Source organism: Dendrobium catenatum, unplaced genomic scaffold, assembly GCF_001605985.2.
Source record: "Dendrobium catenatum unplaced genomic scaffold, ASM160598v2 fragScaff_scaffold_1021, whole genome shotgun sequence".
In the NCBI taxonomy this organism is placed as follows: Eukaryota; Viridiplantae; Streptophyta; class Magnoliopsida; order Asparagales; family Orchidaceae; genus Dendrobium; species Dendrobium catenatum.
Genome location: NW_021319483.1, coordinates 2600190 through 2618053, shown reverse-complemented (window position 1 = coordinate 2618053; position 17864 = coordinate 2600190). Strand labels below are relative to the sequence as shown.

The following is a 17864-nucleotide window of genomic DNA, read 5'->3' as shown; positions in this document are numbered from 1 at the left end:
GGATTAAGCAGCAACAAAGGGGCTAAATACATTGTTATAGCTAATTCTACTTACTCTTCTCCATAAACTAACAACTGAGTTGTATTTGTCCACCATTGTTCGCTCCTGAGATTTGAATAACCTAAAACCTTGTGCAGCTTATTTTTTGTCAAGGTAAAAAAATTTCAATGATCATAAATCTAAGAATGGAGATAGCTCTCACGACAACTAAAAATATTACAATCCGAGTACAGAAAATTGATGCATTTCCCTTGACATCAAGCATTACACCTATATGAAGACCACATGTATTCAACATTGAATAATTTATAAAAACGTTCCAAGAAATAATTGCATGGCCTACCACATCAAGATTGAGGTTGAAATTAGCATGATATTATGTCACTGTAACAAGATTACGGAAAGTTGCTTAGAGGGTAATTTTATAGCTTAATAGTCAATCAAATCAATTCAATGCCATAAAAAACTACTAAGAAATAAATATCCGATGTTGTGAAAATATATTGCAGGCTTATTTTATTTCATCAGCTAGCAATTTGACACGTACGTAACAGAGGCTTGTACTGATCCTTCATGTAATGGTCAATTTGGAAACTTGTAGGCTTATTATGATCATCAGATTTCTTGATTGTGGAGGAGAGTTCAACAATTACTTGTGGTCAATTAACAAAAATGGTAGAATTGGATTCACCTTGATTCATATGATATTGAAGTTAAAAGGCCATTATAGTAAAATACCTGAATCAAAGAAACCCAACTAAAATGAAGCCATCCTCACAATGTAAATTTGGAGAATTATGTAATCTAAAAAATTCAGTTGTCATACGACTAAAGAGTTACTAAATGCATGAGGCTCCTGATAATGTGAGATCTGGGAAAGAGTTAAATGTAGACAATTTTAATCCTAGAACCCAGTATTGCAAAAAGATTGCTTTTGTGATTTGACACATGACCTCCAATCACAACAAAGGAAACATTAACATCGCTCCAAGTCTGGCATCATATCGCCTAATCAATATCAGCAAAATATCACTTGCGATTACAATTTTACTTTCTTAAATAATTTGCTCAAAGTTATCGCCAAAGAGTAGACATTTGAATAAAATGACGTATGTAACTAATACTTTTCACGAGCTAATACTATGTAACTGATGCAAAAAGAGGATACTTGTTTGCTCAAGTACTAGGCGATGAATAACACCATTAACAGTCTGTATGGACTCCTCGAGAGCAGTGATGATATAGCTCCGAGCAATTGCATCAGTCTGGAACAGTGAAAGATGCCAGCCCTGAGAGGTGATTGATAGAGGACTGCAGCCCACAGACCATGTCCAGTCCTACACAAAATAAAATAAGAAAAATGAGATATAAAAAAGTAAATTCATAGATACTATTGCATCCAAGACTTCCAAGCAATCCTCTTTTTTGCAGTATTCAACCTCAGACCAGCACTTTCGGAGGATGAGTCGTAGCCTTCAGTCAGAAAAGAAGGGCACAGCAACAACTCTTTTTAAATGAAGATTGAACAAATAGAAAAATGCAAGGTAAAATCCCAACTACTAATCCTAAAGAAACACTACACAAGCAATAAAACTTAAACACCACAATTATATCCCAAATACTCAATCGAAAATTTCCAATTTAGTGCCAAATGCCTAGAGAACAAATATATAAACATCCGAAGTAGACAACTTTCAGGAATATAAACTACCTTTATGAATGTGAAGGAGATTGTCCAAATCACTCATTTTACAGCATGAGAAAAAAATTAATTTGGTGAACCATAAAGTTTGGTCCTAGTTTTACAAATAGTATAGTGTGATAACAATGCAATACTTGAGCATCAAAGAGAGGAGGGGAAGAGCACTGGACTCCACCAATAGAAAGAGAGAGAAAGGATATGAGAGGAAGACAATTTTCAAGTCATTTACCAGCTTATATCCAAAATACAGGGGTAGAAATAATATTTATATAATAGGGTTATAAATATAGATCATGTATTATTAAATTTAATCCTAAATAATACTAATTCAAAAATAATTTTGTCGAAAAGGATAATATATTTTAATTTCAACTAAAATAAATCCAAAAATCTTCATTTTAAGGAAATAACAGAAATAAATCCTAAAATAACATAAATTTAATTTCCTATGTTGAATCGATTCTCTTGGAAACAACAAAACTCCTCTTCGAGTTATACAAAAACCTTTTTTGTTGGAATTTTGGCAAAGATATTAGAGGAGCTAGATGAACTGCATCATGAACATTTTTTTAATCTTCAACATGTACAAACTGAACAAATAAGAAGCTACATGCTTTGGATCTAAGCAAAACAGCACATCATACCTTTTCTTCATAGTCACATTTAAATAACATCAATGGTAAACATGAACTCCACTTCGTAGAAGTTTATATAATAATCTAATGTGATAGTCATGGATGGATTAAATCAATATGTGATGAAGAAGACATCAATTCAAGTTAGGGCACATGTATTTCCATCTGCAAGAGTTAGAGAGGAACAATAATGATCGGAGAGTTCTCAAACTCATGAACAATAATGGCCTCAAATAAAATTTTGTAGGCTCCAAAAATTTGACTTCCAATGCCCTAGCCTTTCCGCATATATTCTGGAAAAGTTTTAACAAATTATGTAATGGGGGTAATTTTTAGAAGGCAGATTGATTAGAGATAAGATTTCACCCTCATATGCAATAACTTTAAGATTTAAGCTTTAGTTTCCTATAGGCGAAAGCCCTATAATTAATTATCACTCCTGGTGATGAGAAAAAACTCTTGCATAAGGCTACTCATTAAGTAGATATTAAATATTTAGAATTAGAATTAGGAATTTATCATTGTGCACTTAAAGTGGATGGTTGGGGAAACGATGATTAACCCGATCAAGATCACAAAGTTTCGTCGTCTCGAGTTATCATATTCCAAAGTCTACTTAGTAAGATGAGGTAATGGATCCAACCTGACCAAAAAGATCTTTATCAACAGTCATGAGTTATTTCATATAAGGGTACCTTGTTGACCTAAGGTGAATGTTTGTATAAAGGACAAATTCAAATCAACCTTAGCTAATAAAGAATTTTGTGCCCTATCAATTATACCTTATGATTCATTACTCAAGTGAATTACTTATTGGCGAACTTACTAGCTTTAGCTATGACTGTAATATAGTGGAGTCGTTAGGCCAAGCCACCGGGTTAGAGGGCCTCGGTCATAACTGTTTATCACGTGGAGCCGTTGGGCCAAGCCACGAGTTCTATGTAGAGCCATTGGACTAAACCACTTATTAGAAGACCAGTCATAACCATTTATCACATGGAGCCATTGGGCCAAGCCATCGATTAGAGGAAAAATGTCACGTCCTTACTGCCAGGAAATTATTTGAAAATGAATCTTAACAATATTCTTAACTGGAAATTTGCTCATTATGAGCTAAAATTATTCTTGAGTTCATCACCCTCGCCAAATAGTTGCAAAAGGTGGATGAATTTTGCTTTAAGTTAAAGGTAATTAAATTTCACTTGAGATATTTTAAAATTTGATCAAAATATCCCCTAGAGGCCCAGACTATTCATGTGTGACTAATTTGGTTTTCAATGTATCACATCGTCTCAACTTCATCCCTCAACTATACAAAATTGATCAAAAATAGCCCCTCATGTAGTAATTGCAATATAAAATTGATCCAAATTTAGTACATCGATTATATAAAATTGATCCTAATTTAGTTAAAAGGGATTATTTTGGAACAATTTTGTCTAGTCTAGAGATTAAATTGGAGCAATGTAGACTACATTAATTATATGCAAATTGTTTGAACTTGCATACTTATATATATATATATAGGAAATGATCTTATGGTTTGAATGAGTAAAAAGAGTTCACGTACAATTGAAGCAATAGGTTATAATATTTATGCTTTATAGATGTTGTAACTAGTAAAAACTATGGCATGTATGTTGGATGTTTATATATATATATATATATATATATATAGTTATTATATTCTAATTAATATATTCCCGACTTAAAAATTTCATGCTTCCGGGCCAGATTATGACATGAAATAAATGCTAATGTCCACATTAACCCACCTCACAGTTGGACTAGTATCACCTGCCTCCCACAATCATTCACTAGCAACCCAACATAAGGTGCATAAGGGCTAGAAAACACTCCCATACTGCTTCATCATGGCTGAAAATAACCAAAATCTCTATCATTAGCCCCATCAAGAGGCCCTAAGCCAAAAGCCGAAGGATCTAATCTAATTCACAGTTGCTTGAGTAAGGGTAATTACTCCCAACCTCCACCAGCACTATCAAAACCCAACACTCACACCAGACCATCATTAATTAAAACCCCATTACATGTAGTAGGCCCAATCAGGTATATTTAGATAATCCATTTGGAACCAAGAGTTCCAATCAAACACCTGACTCAATTTCAACAAAACTCAACCTGTCCTCATGTCATCACCCATTGAGTCACATGTTCCCACCGATCACCTGTCTTTCCCTCACATTAATCATGCAATTATCTCAAGAACCTTACCATCTATCATCACTATAGCCTTACTTCAACCATCATAACTATAAACCTTGCCTTTTAATGCCATCAATGTTATTACCTTTCCTTAAAATCATCAACGTTGCAAGCCCTAAATCATTTTGTTGTTACCTTCATCTTGGTGTTAGAACGAAGTTGCATGCTTAATCTTGGCACAATAGACATATACCATAGCTGCTGACACTACGAACAGAATCACTAAGATCTATGCTCTACCACCAAAAATCCTATCATGATTGTCACCATTCTCCAATTCCAATTTCAATTTTATTGACAACCCCCAAACCAGAGAAGAGAAAAAAAAAGTATTATTCCTTTCATTTTTCTCTCTTTTTTTTTTGGTGGGATAGATCATTTCATCTTGCCTCTGATGAGATTACCCCCTATCAATTCCTTGTTGGGTTATTGTTAGTGTTGGTGGGACCGCAATAGATCTAGCTTCTCTCACGAAGCGCTACACTAGGAATTGAATATTTGGCATCCATCACAACAAACAAGTTTTAATCTAACCTAAATACTATTTAGATAGAAACGAGATAAAAATTGACAGTATCCAAACCCTCATTTGTCAGCCTGATAAGAGTGAATGAAGTTTATAATTAATACTGGATGAAAGCTCCAGCTAGAAATCAAAATAGTATTATTCAACAAGCAATAAGTCATAAAATGTTACCACTCAAAGGTGTTTATACTACATTTTTCGACATCCACATCAGTGACAGGCCATAATAAGTAGTCATTATTAAGGCTGACAAATTTAACAATAACTATGAAATTGAGCTATTAAAATAGAGTAATAGAAAGAAAAAGAAGAAAGTATATAGTTTAGCTTTCTAATTTGGTGTGAAGAGCACCAAATTGCATCAATTCTCCTCTTCTCCAGGAGAACTCGACTCAGATTCAGCGATTTTTGTGACTCCATTGTTCAATGGGAGGTAAGCATAGATGTCCAAAATGTTGAAAGTACAAAGAGATATTTAGTTCAAATGGAAGCTTAATGACATAAACTTTATCAGTAACTCATTTAGCTCTCGAGAAGGATCCCAACTTCTAGGGTCCCAACTTGGAATACGCACCCACATGAAAATGCTCTTCACAAAAGTGAATCATAACAAGGTAGCCCTCAATGAAAGTTTTGGAGTGTCGGTGCAGAGCTACATGCCACTTGTAACTACTGTTTGCTGTAAAGAGCTTGTTTTAAATCCAAGAACATGCTTTCGAAGTTGGTGGCTATATCGGGTGATAGTTTACTCTGACTTCTAGGCAAGACTGCAAGATCCACAATATGATTAAGAACCTTGTTGTAACTAATGTTGAAAGGTAATGCTACCATCGATAGATTAGTCAAAGTTAAATACAAATTCAACTCAACAAAGAATTTTGTCCCACAATTTAGGATGATCACCAGCAAGACAACAAACCATGTTGCTAAGTGTATGATTGACATCCTCTGTTTGTCCACCTATTTACAAATGATAAACGAAACCCAGTCGGGGTTTGTTTGGAGTCGCTTCTATAACTCATGCTAAAAACAACTGATAAATTTAACTCAATTGGATGTTAAACTTTGTTGAAAGCCAGAAAGCCAAACGATGACACCAAAGAAAAGTCGATAATGTTAATGGCATCAAATATTATCTTACATCCTACAAAGAGTGCCATATTTGAGAGTGATCAATGACCACCATCATGGAATTAGAACCCGCGCTTAGTTCGTGGGAGGCCTAACATAAAATCTAGATTATGACCTTCCCAAATAGATTCAGAAATCAGCAAAGGAGCATAAAGCCCTGTGTTCGATGAGCCTCCTTTGTACATTTGACAAATGAGGCACTTCCCAGTATAGTAACAAGCATAGTGATGCAATTTGGCAAAAAGATGCATGATTGCAGCTTTTTTTTGTCTTGACACAATACATGTGGACAGCTAAACCATCATTGTGCATGTTTTTTATCAGCTGCTGCCAAAGAGAAGTGTTGGAGATGCACAACTGATTCCCCTTAAATAAATAGGCTTGTTTTATGAAACAGTCTAAATGTATATTGATTGGTGCGCTGCTCCCACTTGTTCAAGAAATCATTTGCTATAGCATAAAGTTCCCGCAATCCTTCCATGAATGAGTAGCTAGTATGTAAAGAGACAAATAGACTTTCGCGTCTACTAAGGGCATCAGCCACACAATTCGAACTACTGGCTTTATTGGCTTTGTGGTTGAGGATGAATGTGAAATTTTACAGAAATATTACCCATCGTGCATGCATGCAATTGAGAGTCCATTGCAAGTTTAAGAATTACAAAGATTGGCGATTGTTGGTCTCAATGGAGGTAATGTTTCCATTGTTTTAATGCTCTAATAATAGTGCAAAGTTCTTGTTCATAAGTGGGCCATCTATGCCGAGTTATAGTTACCTTTTTATTGAAATTTTCAAATGATCTCCCATGTTGAGATAACATAGCCCTTATCCCATGGCCGAGGCATCATTCTCTACTTGGAAGGGTTTATAAAAATTGGGGAGTGCTAAAACAGAAGAAGAGTGTAACTTCTATTTAATTTCACTAAGGCTTTGCCATTCAGAAGCATCCCAATTAAAGGTTTTCTTTTTCCAATAGTTGGTGAGCAGGCCCATAAAGGTACTGAATTTGTGAAGAAAATGGCGATAAAAAATTGCAAGACCATGGAAGCTCTTGATGTCGGTCATAGAGGTCAATTTCGACAAAGTTTGGATTGTTATACCTTGGTTGGGTTTACTTTGATGCCATCAGCACTGATTTTATAACCCAAGAAGTGCACATTATCCACTACAAATTCATATCTAGATAAGTTGAGATACAACTTGTCCCATAATGCAACAAGAATAGGCTTATGGTGACTGGAATGTCCACTAAGTGAAGGGCCAAAAATCAGAATGTTACAAAAATAAACATCCAAAACTTTCCAAAAAAGGGTTTAATTACCTCATTCATTACTCACATAAAAATGCTCAACGCATTATGAAGACCAATGGCATCCTTCAAACATTTGAACTTTATCTTACAGTCCTTCTATGGGCTCCATAAATTCGTAGTAATACACTCAGTCAAACATCTGCTCTTTGTGAGTTGAAGTTATTCTTTAATTCATCATCCTCGCAAAACCATTACATAGTGTGGATGAATTTTGGTTTTAAATTTGTGTTGACATATTTCATTATAAAGATTTAAATTCTTAACAGGATTTGAGTTTAAGTTTTGATTGAATGACTTTAGAATTTTGAGGGGATTTTGAAGATTAAATAGTTCTCTTCAGTTTAAATTCCCTATTGACGTGACTATTGTCAGAGTGTTTGAGCACTTTTAACAAATACCCAAAGCATTATCAAATCTCGAAGATCGAAGCACATGCGGAATATATCTTAGCATGTAGATCAATGCTATTGTAGAGCTGTTTGAACACTTTTAGCAACCTCGTGAGGCATTCTTAGATTTTGGATTCAAGGGCTTGACATAAAGATCGGAGCACATGCGGAATCGAAAACCTTCTGATGGGGGCATCAGCTGGAAAGTCTACCGTCGACGTGGCCATAAATCAATGGCCACGATTTATCCGATGTACTTTTGATTTTATTATTGTCTACTTATTGATGTAATTTTTTTTTCAGCATTTTCCGTTTTTACCCTTGCTTGAGGGAATGAGTCTTGTAGCACATTGAGGGTATTTGAGTCCTTTTGCTTTAAGTCATTGTATGAGGTTATTTATAGCCTTCATCTTGTTATTTTGAAGGTTAATGAATGATGATTATGAGAAATTTCTTGCCCTTGTGTGTTGAGAGTGTTTGAGAGTTCTTGGAGAGAACTTTGGAGAAATCCCTAGGAGAGGGAGATCGGATCACCCACCAACCTTGGAGACGGCCGGGTTCGTGGTCTTTCTTTATCTTTGTCTTTCCTCCTTCCACCACCACCACCGGACATCTTTACACCCAAACCCTTCTCCATCTCCCAGCCATCGTCTCCTCCCAATCGAACTTCCCCCCACCTTCTCCACCATAAGCCGCCGGTCACCTCACCCGACCCCTCCTCCTCCCTCAACCCACGCCCAACACCCCACCCGACCCTCCATACCCCAAGCCCTCATGCCGCCGGCCTCCATCCCCCTAGCCGTCGAGCCAATCTCCTATTCCCCCACTCGTGCTTGTTTCCTATTTTAGATTGAGTTGAATGAGGGTAGATTTGAAATTCAAAATTGATCATTGTGAATTTCAAAATTTCTTTCCTAATTTAATAAATCTATTTTAGGAAAGTATTTAATTAAATCAATTTGAATTTTCAAATTCAAATAGATTTTAATTATTTGATTTCCTATTTTTCCAAACCTGTCAGATTTCTCAAATCACCTCCTCAAATCCCTCTTTGGCTTCAATAGCCGCCGGCCCCAGTCAATGTTTAAAATTGCGTATTCGGGTATTGAGGCGTTTTTCATTCGTGAGGCAAGGCGTAAGCCTCAAGGCGTTTTGAGGTGTAAGCCTCAAAATCAAAAGTTTGCGTAAACATAAAATGATAAATTTTTTATATACTGATGAGTGAATAATATAAAACATAAAAAAGCATAAGATATGAAGTGAAATTAAAATATCCCAATAATAAGACAACATGAAATATAGTTCAACTCAAAATTCTCTCTTTCCCAAATCCCAGTATTCTTTTCATTAACATATAATTCAAATTTCCAAAAAATAAATAGCAATGACATATCACATAATAACTCATAAGTCATCAGCACTGTCATCACTAAGAGTCCAATGTCGGGCATTTACTTCAAGATTTATGTAAGTTTTAATATATTTAGCGTGAGGCGAGGCGGGCCTCAACCAAGTTGAGGTGCAAGCGTCATAAAAAAAACTCGAGGCGTAAGAATTGAGGCGTTTTTTACTGGAATTGCACAAAGGCGGGCCTCAAGGTGAGCCTCATATTGCGCAATTTTAAACCATGGCCCCATTGAATAATTCCAAAAGGAATTGTTTCCTAAATCACACCCCACCTCTTTGGAAACAATTTGAAACCCCACCACTCTTGGCCGAATTCCCTTAAAACTTTAATTCCTAAATTAATTCCTTAACCAATTAAGGGAATTAGGAATTAAACTCCACCTCAGCCCCTCCATCCCGCCAACCTACCCGCCCCCTCTCCCTCCAAACCCCTCTCTCTCACGTTCATACCATGCTTGAACAGGTGCTAGAGTTCTCCTTCCAATTTCCTTTACTCCTAAGCATAGAAATCTGAAAGTCTTCTCAGATTTTGGTTCCAAAATATGAAATTCTTTTCAAGATTTTGGAAGAAGACTTGGGACTTAACCTCTCTCCACTTATAAGAGAAAATTCTTTCTTTTTGCTACCATCCGAGAGGTGTATCAAGACGATTCTCCGCAAAGGTGATATTATTCATTGATTCGTGTACTTTCATATTCTACTACTTCGTAGAGAGATTGTTCAAGCAAGAGATTTTTTTTCACTGTCGCCATCCATTAGTAATGTAGGATTGTTACTTCTTTGCTTTTAGACCTCTTGTTAGATCAAGGTTATGTTGAAAGCTACCTTGTACGCATTGCTTTAATTTTCTTAAATGTTTTGACTTTGCTTAGTCTCTTGCGTAGCTTAGCCTAAACGGACGTGACCGCTTAATAGTTTTATTTCGTGGTTTTAGTGGTTAATAACGAGAAATCCAAAGTTGTTCTTTAAATATTTCGTGCAAATTTCTTGTCTCACATTTAGTCTTGCATCACCTTCGTTAGAGCTAATCACAACACTTGCTAAGGTCAACTTTATTTTTCTCATCTGAAGGGGTTTGATTAACACTTGTATTTATGGGCATGATAGACTCTCCAGATGAAGAGTTGGTAGTTCCATCAAGTTCATTTGCTGCTTTCTGTCACATCTATGCTTCATGACACTTATCAAACATCATCTTGCATTGGGTTGTCAACTCCTATTTTTCTTCTTATGTTTTGCAAGAAATTTTGCATTTGAGTTATATTCTGAGTAGGAGAAATTGCTTGGGCACTAGAAAAATTATTGCATATTATAGGCTATACAATAACTGGTAGTTTTTTAAGCTTTCTTGCAAATGCTTATTTGCTTTGATCTTCCTCTTTCCATTGTAATCATCTATCAGTCTCCCTACAACCTTCCAAAATAGACCTTTCACAAGGATCATATCCTTTATAAACCATTTTGTGACACTCTCGATAAGTTGCACTGGTTTGTTTGCAGAAATGGATTTTGGATCTGCATTAACTATTGTAAGGGTGTACATGTCTGAAAACCTAGGAAGCTTTTGAGGGAACAATCAACCCTGTACAGTTGAAGGATCTATGTTGGTGCCTTTATTCTAACATAATCCATACACTAGATAGTTAGATACTCATCACTTTAACAAGATCTTGTTGTAAGATTCGGTGCATGGGTCAATGGTCTCTTGTTAGTTGTTGGGCCATTTATTAACAAAGATGATTGTTGGTCATTGTTACTACAATTATGTGCTGAGCTCAACTTCTTTTTGGAGGGGAGTGAATGCAAGGACTTTTACAATTACTGTAGCTCATGCATCTGTATTGCCACACCACTAGTCACCCATATGGCCTAATGTCTTGATAAAGGCTATCTAATTGTTTCCAAAAAAATGTCTCTCTAATTTGAGCACATGTTTCACAAAAGTATACAGGGAGAATGTTGAGTGAAACTATTAGCTATATCTTTCCTGCTTGCACTAATAAAGAAGTGTAGCATATTCTTGCATATTAAATCATAGAATTGTTTGGTCTTATTTTTTTTATAAAAAAATATTGCAATGTAAACTGATCCTCCACCACATTTGTGTGGTCTTTTTTTTTATTAATTCAAATTACACATAATTGACTATTTTTAAATCATTTAAAGTGAAAATTTTTGTTTGAAATTAATTGTGTAAGGGTCCTTTGTTCAAAATTTTGACAGGCTTCCAACGTCCACTCCCTGCAAAGGGAGGTTGGGAAGCACTTTCCTTTAAATCATGCAGATCGGATCAAAGATTCATCGGTCGAGGGCTTCAAGACGATGATTGGTCCCGGCTCAGGTCTTCAAGCCTTCAATTTGCTCGCGGTACCTATTAATTAAATATGATTTAATTAAAACATAAGCTCTTCCATTTTACTTGAAAATCCGACAGCCTCCAGGTGTCTCCTCCCCATGAAGGGAGGTTGGGAGGCACTTGCCTTTCAAATCCGCACGGCCATATCAAAGATTACGATGATTGGTCCTGGGCCCCCGGCTAGGTTTTTTGGTCTTCAATTTGCAATACCTATTTATCATTATTATTTTTTTATATTTTTTTTACAAACACTCTTGCACACTCATATACTAACGTGCATGGCACCGGGTCGAGCCGATCGCGGGAGTGGGAGACTGCGTGGTCGGGCAGGTCAAATTGACTAGATGGATTAGATGTAGGAGAACGGCCAGCCTAGGAGATCGCATGCGGGAGCAAGTAGCTATACACAGGTGCAGGAGGTCGGGCCAAAACGGATCGACGAGCGGAGAGTGGAGAGTTCACGGGCGCAAGAGGATGAGGTTGAATCACATGCGGGCACAAGAGGTTAAGGTAAAAATCGTGCATGGGCAATGGGATGCATGCGGTAGATCTGGGTTGGATCAGGCGCAAGCGAAGAAGAAGAGAGCAAGGGTGTGAAGGAGATGAGAGGGAGCCTGCCTTTCTTCCTTCGAGCGGTTTGTACAAAGACACACCAAAGAGGTAGAGGAAGTCGAGTGGTTGTCGTTCCTGCATTCGACAAAGAGAGATTGGAAGAGAAGACATAATCGTTCCTGCATGCGATTAAGGGAAGACGAGCGAGTTGAGTGTTCCGTTTCTTGCGTCCGTTTGTCGAATAAATCCTCCAACCATTCCTCATATAGTTTTGAGGAAACGAAAGAGTGTCGGTTGTGTCATGTGAAGTCGCGTCTTTTGGCAAGTGTGAGGTTGGGGCTATAGGGCTGGTTAGTGGTCATCATATTTCCATATCAAATTTGAATCTAATGACAGTCGAAGTTCTAGATTAGAGAACATAGAGGCACCGTTCAATTTCTCCAACATTTCTTCCAACCAAGACATAGGAAAATGTTGTTTAACCATAATATTATTGAAAGTATGGTTCTGTGCAATGCCTCCTATTGTCCTCCTTCAAAGCAATCAATGTTGGTACAAAACAAGGGCTAAGACTATGAAGAATAAGATAATTGTCAAGCAAATCATTTATAATATCCTTTCATATTTTATGCTCACTTGGAGCCATCATCTAGAACAGCAAGCTTGGTAACAAGGCTTCCAGAATTACATCAATTTGGTGCTGAATTTTCTATTGTGGAGGAAGCTGTTCAAGCAGCTCTTGAGAAGTTAAATCGATGTATTGATCTAGACTTGGGCAACTGCTACCGGCAAAACAGGGAAGGTCCATTGTTTTTTTGGTTTATGTTCAGTGACAAAAATAGCTAGTAAACTAGATTGTTCTTTAAATGCTACTAGTAGTCGTGACCCAATCACACAAGTGAAATTGCTTTCCCATAGGTGAAGGTGATGGCAAAATGTGCACTTTCTTACCCTTCCAATCAAATAAGCAAGCGTAGGCATGACAGCCATACCATGTGTCAACATCTAATTTCCATGGTCGCCCAAGGATCATATGAAATACATCCCCATATAAGACCTCACACATTACATCACATACAAAATCCTTGCCAATTGAGAATGCCACTTGACATGTGTGATTTGATCATCAACACCTTTACGAACCCAACTGATTTTATATGGATTCGTTTGTAGTTCTCAATTGGAGCGACTTAATGAAGCTGCTGGATGTAATATTTCCAGTGCAACTGCTGTCAACGTCCAGGTTGCAAACATTGTCAGCAATTGTGCATCGAGTTCAAAAAACAGCATAAATTTGAGAAGCACTAGCTGTCTTGAGGCTAATCGAACCTTTTGAAGGATAGAATATAGAAATTTACCTTCGTCTACTAGGACATCATTGAATTTGTTTCTGGCAGTGGATGACTGCATGGCTCATCACCATTATGCTCCCTTTGAGCCAAGGTTTTAAATTGCGCTATTGGGTATTGAGGCGTTTTTTAGGCTTAAACCTCAAAATCAAAAAATTGTGTAAAGTGAAAATAGAGGTTAAAAGTATTTTTATATAAAACACAAATAATATGTTAAAAGATGACATATTAACATTCCATTGAACTATTAATTAACAAATTGACATACATATGAAACAAAAATTGTGTAGGACATAAAGTGGCAAGTGATAAATTGCTTGAAATAGGATTGAAATCCAAATATTACAAAAGTACAACAATATAAAATATAAGAATGTATAAAAGTATCATATAAAGTCAAGTTTAACTTCAAATTCCTTCTCACTTCCCTATTCATCCACATTAAATTCCTAAAGAAAACTAAAATAGTTAGCAACAACCTAGAAATCATTTGCACTGTCATCATTGAGAGGGTCTTTATTTGAGTCGTCATCATCACAAATTGGTCACTCAGCAACCTCATATTCTGGAGTCCAATGCCTCCCAATCTGCTTCTTTTTCAGTTATTTCGGTCATCTTCCTCATTCATAAATGTTTGTCATCAACATAAAGATGAGATTAATACTCCAAAATTTTAGAGGAGGTGGTGGTGGTTTGTGGCTTTCAAGTGATCCCTAATGGCGACTACGACGATGGTAGGTACAGTGTAGGTGACGGATTGGAGGTCGAGGCAATTGAGAATAAGTTGTTGCGGCTCGGAGGTGCATGAAGACAAGACTTGTTCAAGGGTTCTAGTTTAGGATTTAGGTGAATTTTAATTAAAAAGTATATAAAAAGGGTGAGGTTTATGCATCACGCCCGAGAGGAGAGACGCGTCTCAAAGCAGGCCTCATAAAAAAAGCTTGAGGCATAAGCCTGATTCATTTTTCACTGGAATTGTGCTGAGGCGAGCCTCATATTGCACAATTTTAAGCAATACTTTGAGAGATTGAACTTCTAGTCTTTATGGGCATTCATTTGATTTATTTCCCACTTGAAAGCATCAGTAGCATTTTGAAGGATTAGGTTTAGCATATGCATTGGTGCTGTTTGTTCCCATTCTAGATATTGCCTTCTGCTCCATTTATCCTTTTCATTGGTAGCTGACATTTGGGATTGATTAGCCACTTGGGAAGATTTTTGGTCATTTTCCAATATCAGTTCATTCTGTTGACACCAGCCACAAGTAAATCATGAGGAACAACTTAATTAAAGTTTTGATTTATAAGCGAAATTAATGGCCTAAGACAAAGACCAAATTGAATTTAACTCAAGTTTGTCTTGTATGGCCTCTTTCAACCCTCTAAGATTGTTACGAGCATTTAATTGACAAAATTTCTCGATACATGCACTCAAAACAAGATTCCTCAATAACATTGTTTGTAATCTATAGAAAGGAAATGATCCCTCAATAACTATTTCATTGACGCTCAATTTCTAACAATCCTCTTACCTTCCCTAAGGTGACATTAGCACATTTGCACCCAAAACGTTGTGGTCCCTCCGCTTTAATTTCTAATCTACAGATTTCACCTACTTTTTGAAGTGATTTCCATATAATCAAAGAAGGGTCTTATAGCTTGCTCCAAATCCAAATTATCTTCTAAACGCAAATGCCCATCGAAAAAAGGGCAAATCAACTTTTACCATGAAATCTACATGAGATTTCTCAAACTAATGTTTTTGTCAAGGCAGAGAGTGAAAACCACGATTTCTTCTCCAAAGTTATAATTAGATAAATGAGTTTGTCGTTAAGGCATCCACTGTTCTTCAGAGGGAAATTCATTTGAGTTGGCATGTCAAATCTTTGAGGGTCTCCATGGAGTTTAATTTATTGTTGCAATTCCTCCTAGAAATAGTATGGTAGCAAGGTTCACCGATGATGTTGTCAGGGGGAAGATGGCATAGCCTTTGATATTGCACAACTCTTGTTAGACCTCTATCACAAATTGATGGAATTCCGTCACCAAGAATTTCGACTTCCGTTCGACTGCCGATTGATTTTCCCAAAATGAAACCCAACTCCAACCATCATCGTAAGATGGTTGCCTCTATCCTCCATGGTGGCGCTTTGATACCAAACTGATACATGATTGACATATGGGAAGTCAAAGGAAGAAGAAATAGAGACGGATTTGTGTTGAAACCAAAAATGATATTGTTCAGCAACCAAAATGTTACAAAACAATTACCGCTCACAGGTGGTTATGTTACCTTTTTGGGTACCAAGAATTTGTGGAAGCCATAATAACTAATCATCATATAAAATAAAACATAATTAGCAGTAATTGTGCAATTAAGCTACTAAAAAAGAGTAATAAAAACAGAAAGAATAAGGTAGATAGTCTAGCTTTCCTATTTGGAGTGCGGTATAGCTACATTGCATCAAAAACCATCCGTGTAAAAGAAAGCCCGGTTGCTTAATCAATTCTTCATAAGATGAGCATTCTCATGGATTAAAAAAAAAAACTAGAATTATTTGCAATGTTACTGTTACTATGCATAATCAATAAAGCTCAGATACACAAAAGACCTGACTGCATTTCAGAATTCTCTCCTTTGAAATCAAGTTAACATTAAAAAAAATAAAGACAAACAACTCAGATAAAAGGAATTAAATTAGAAAAAAAAAACATTTTTATACCTCAAGAGCTGTTTCATGGACTTGACTGTACGCCAAGTGAAGAGGCAACAAACCAGAAAGATGTTCAGCAGTAGCAGAAATTGCAGCTTTTATGGGTCTCCTAAAGATATAAACATAGCCAAGATTATAGTGATATCACCAATATTCAACAAGTCATAACTCAAAACCAAGATGAAAAAAATAATGTAATATTAAGGATAATAGACTTGAAGATAACGAAAATAAGAATCGTTTCAAGAATTCACCATTCAATATGGTTCATATATTTGATGAAAATTAATGATTTCAAAATTTGAATAATTTAAGGACGTTACAACCTCATGGGGAACCAATTTAATAAAATAAAAAACAAAGCAAATTCAAGACAGGTTCATGTTGATGTGACCTGACAATATAACTGAATTGTTCCAAACCTCAAAAGCCTACCTGAAAAATTATTTTGTGCGGTCACAGAACGGTGTCCAGAGGCAAATTAGAACAAGCCACATCATTTTTTTTTGTGTACCGCTCGGTACCGGGTGACATGATGTGTTCTTATTCGCCTCTGGACCATTAGATGCCGCATAGAATAATTTCCCCAAGTTGTGAACTGACATGAAAACCCAACCTTCACCCAACTAAAAACAAGTTTATGTTAAGCTTCTTAGGTTTTGGGGATTGGTAGGATTAATTGGTTGGCACACAAAAATTTTTTTCCTCATGTTTGGCTGACATGTCTCAAAGTAAAAAAAAAAAATTATTTACAACATGTGCCATTAAAACTATGAGTGGGTCAGCATTAGTCCTCTAAAACAAATCGATAACAACAACATCATCATCATCATCATCATCAAGCCTTTATCCCACTACGTGTGGTCGGCTACATGAATCATTTTTCTTCATTGTGTCCTATTAAGAGGTCAAATTCTCATTTAAATCTAATAAAAAATGGTCATTTCTAATATTTTCTAACAAAATCTTTTTAGGTCAATCTCTATCTTTCTTAACATAGGCCAAATCTAATACATCTACACTCTCCTAACCGGTTCATCAGAAGGCCACCATCTAATGTGACCAAACCATCTAATGTCGCCAAACCATCTAAGGCGACTCTCTCTAATCTTATCTTCCACAGGAGCTACTTCAACCTTTTCATGTATATGCTCGTTTTGTACCCTGTCACTAAGAGTAAAGCCAATCATCCACCTAAACATCCTCATCTCTACCACACCTGATATTATGCTTCTCTTTTAATGGCCAACATTCTGCGCCATAAAGCATTGCAGGCCACACCACCATCTAAAACTAATTAACCGAAGATAAAAAATTTTGTTCAATCTATTTTGCTTCTTTTTTTTTTAACATGGTAAAATTCCGTTGTTTGGTTATGGTTTGGTTTAGTCAAGAGGTAAACCAAAATATACTAAAAAATGAACTAATGCCTTTTTTGGGGTATATTTATATCTATGTGTATGAATATGTTCCCTTCCATGCCTAATATATGTACATAAAACTATGTCTTGCACAAAATAAGTATTCAGTCCGATTTCAACATCTCGACAGAAAGAAATTGAACT

General features: G+C 36.3%; 1 protein-coding gene across 1 annotated transcript in view; it reads right to left on the bottom strand.

Moving 5' to 3' along the window:
* LOC110106290 overlaps nt 1-17864 on the bottom strand; it is an 89325-nt gene that overhangs the window by 6577 nt on the left and 64884 nt on the right. Inside the window, exons 21-23 of the mRNA XM_020836139.2 lie at nt 16309-16408; nt 1169-1337; nt 55-137 (exon numbers count right to left, since the gene is read on the bottom strand). Coding sequence (XP_020691798.1) covers nt 55-137; nt 1169-1337; nt 16309-16408 — 352 coding nt within the window. The remainder of the gene's footprint in view (nt 1-54; nt 138-1168; nt 1338-16308; nt 16409-17864) is intronic.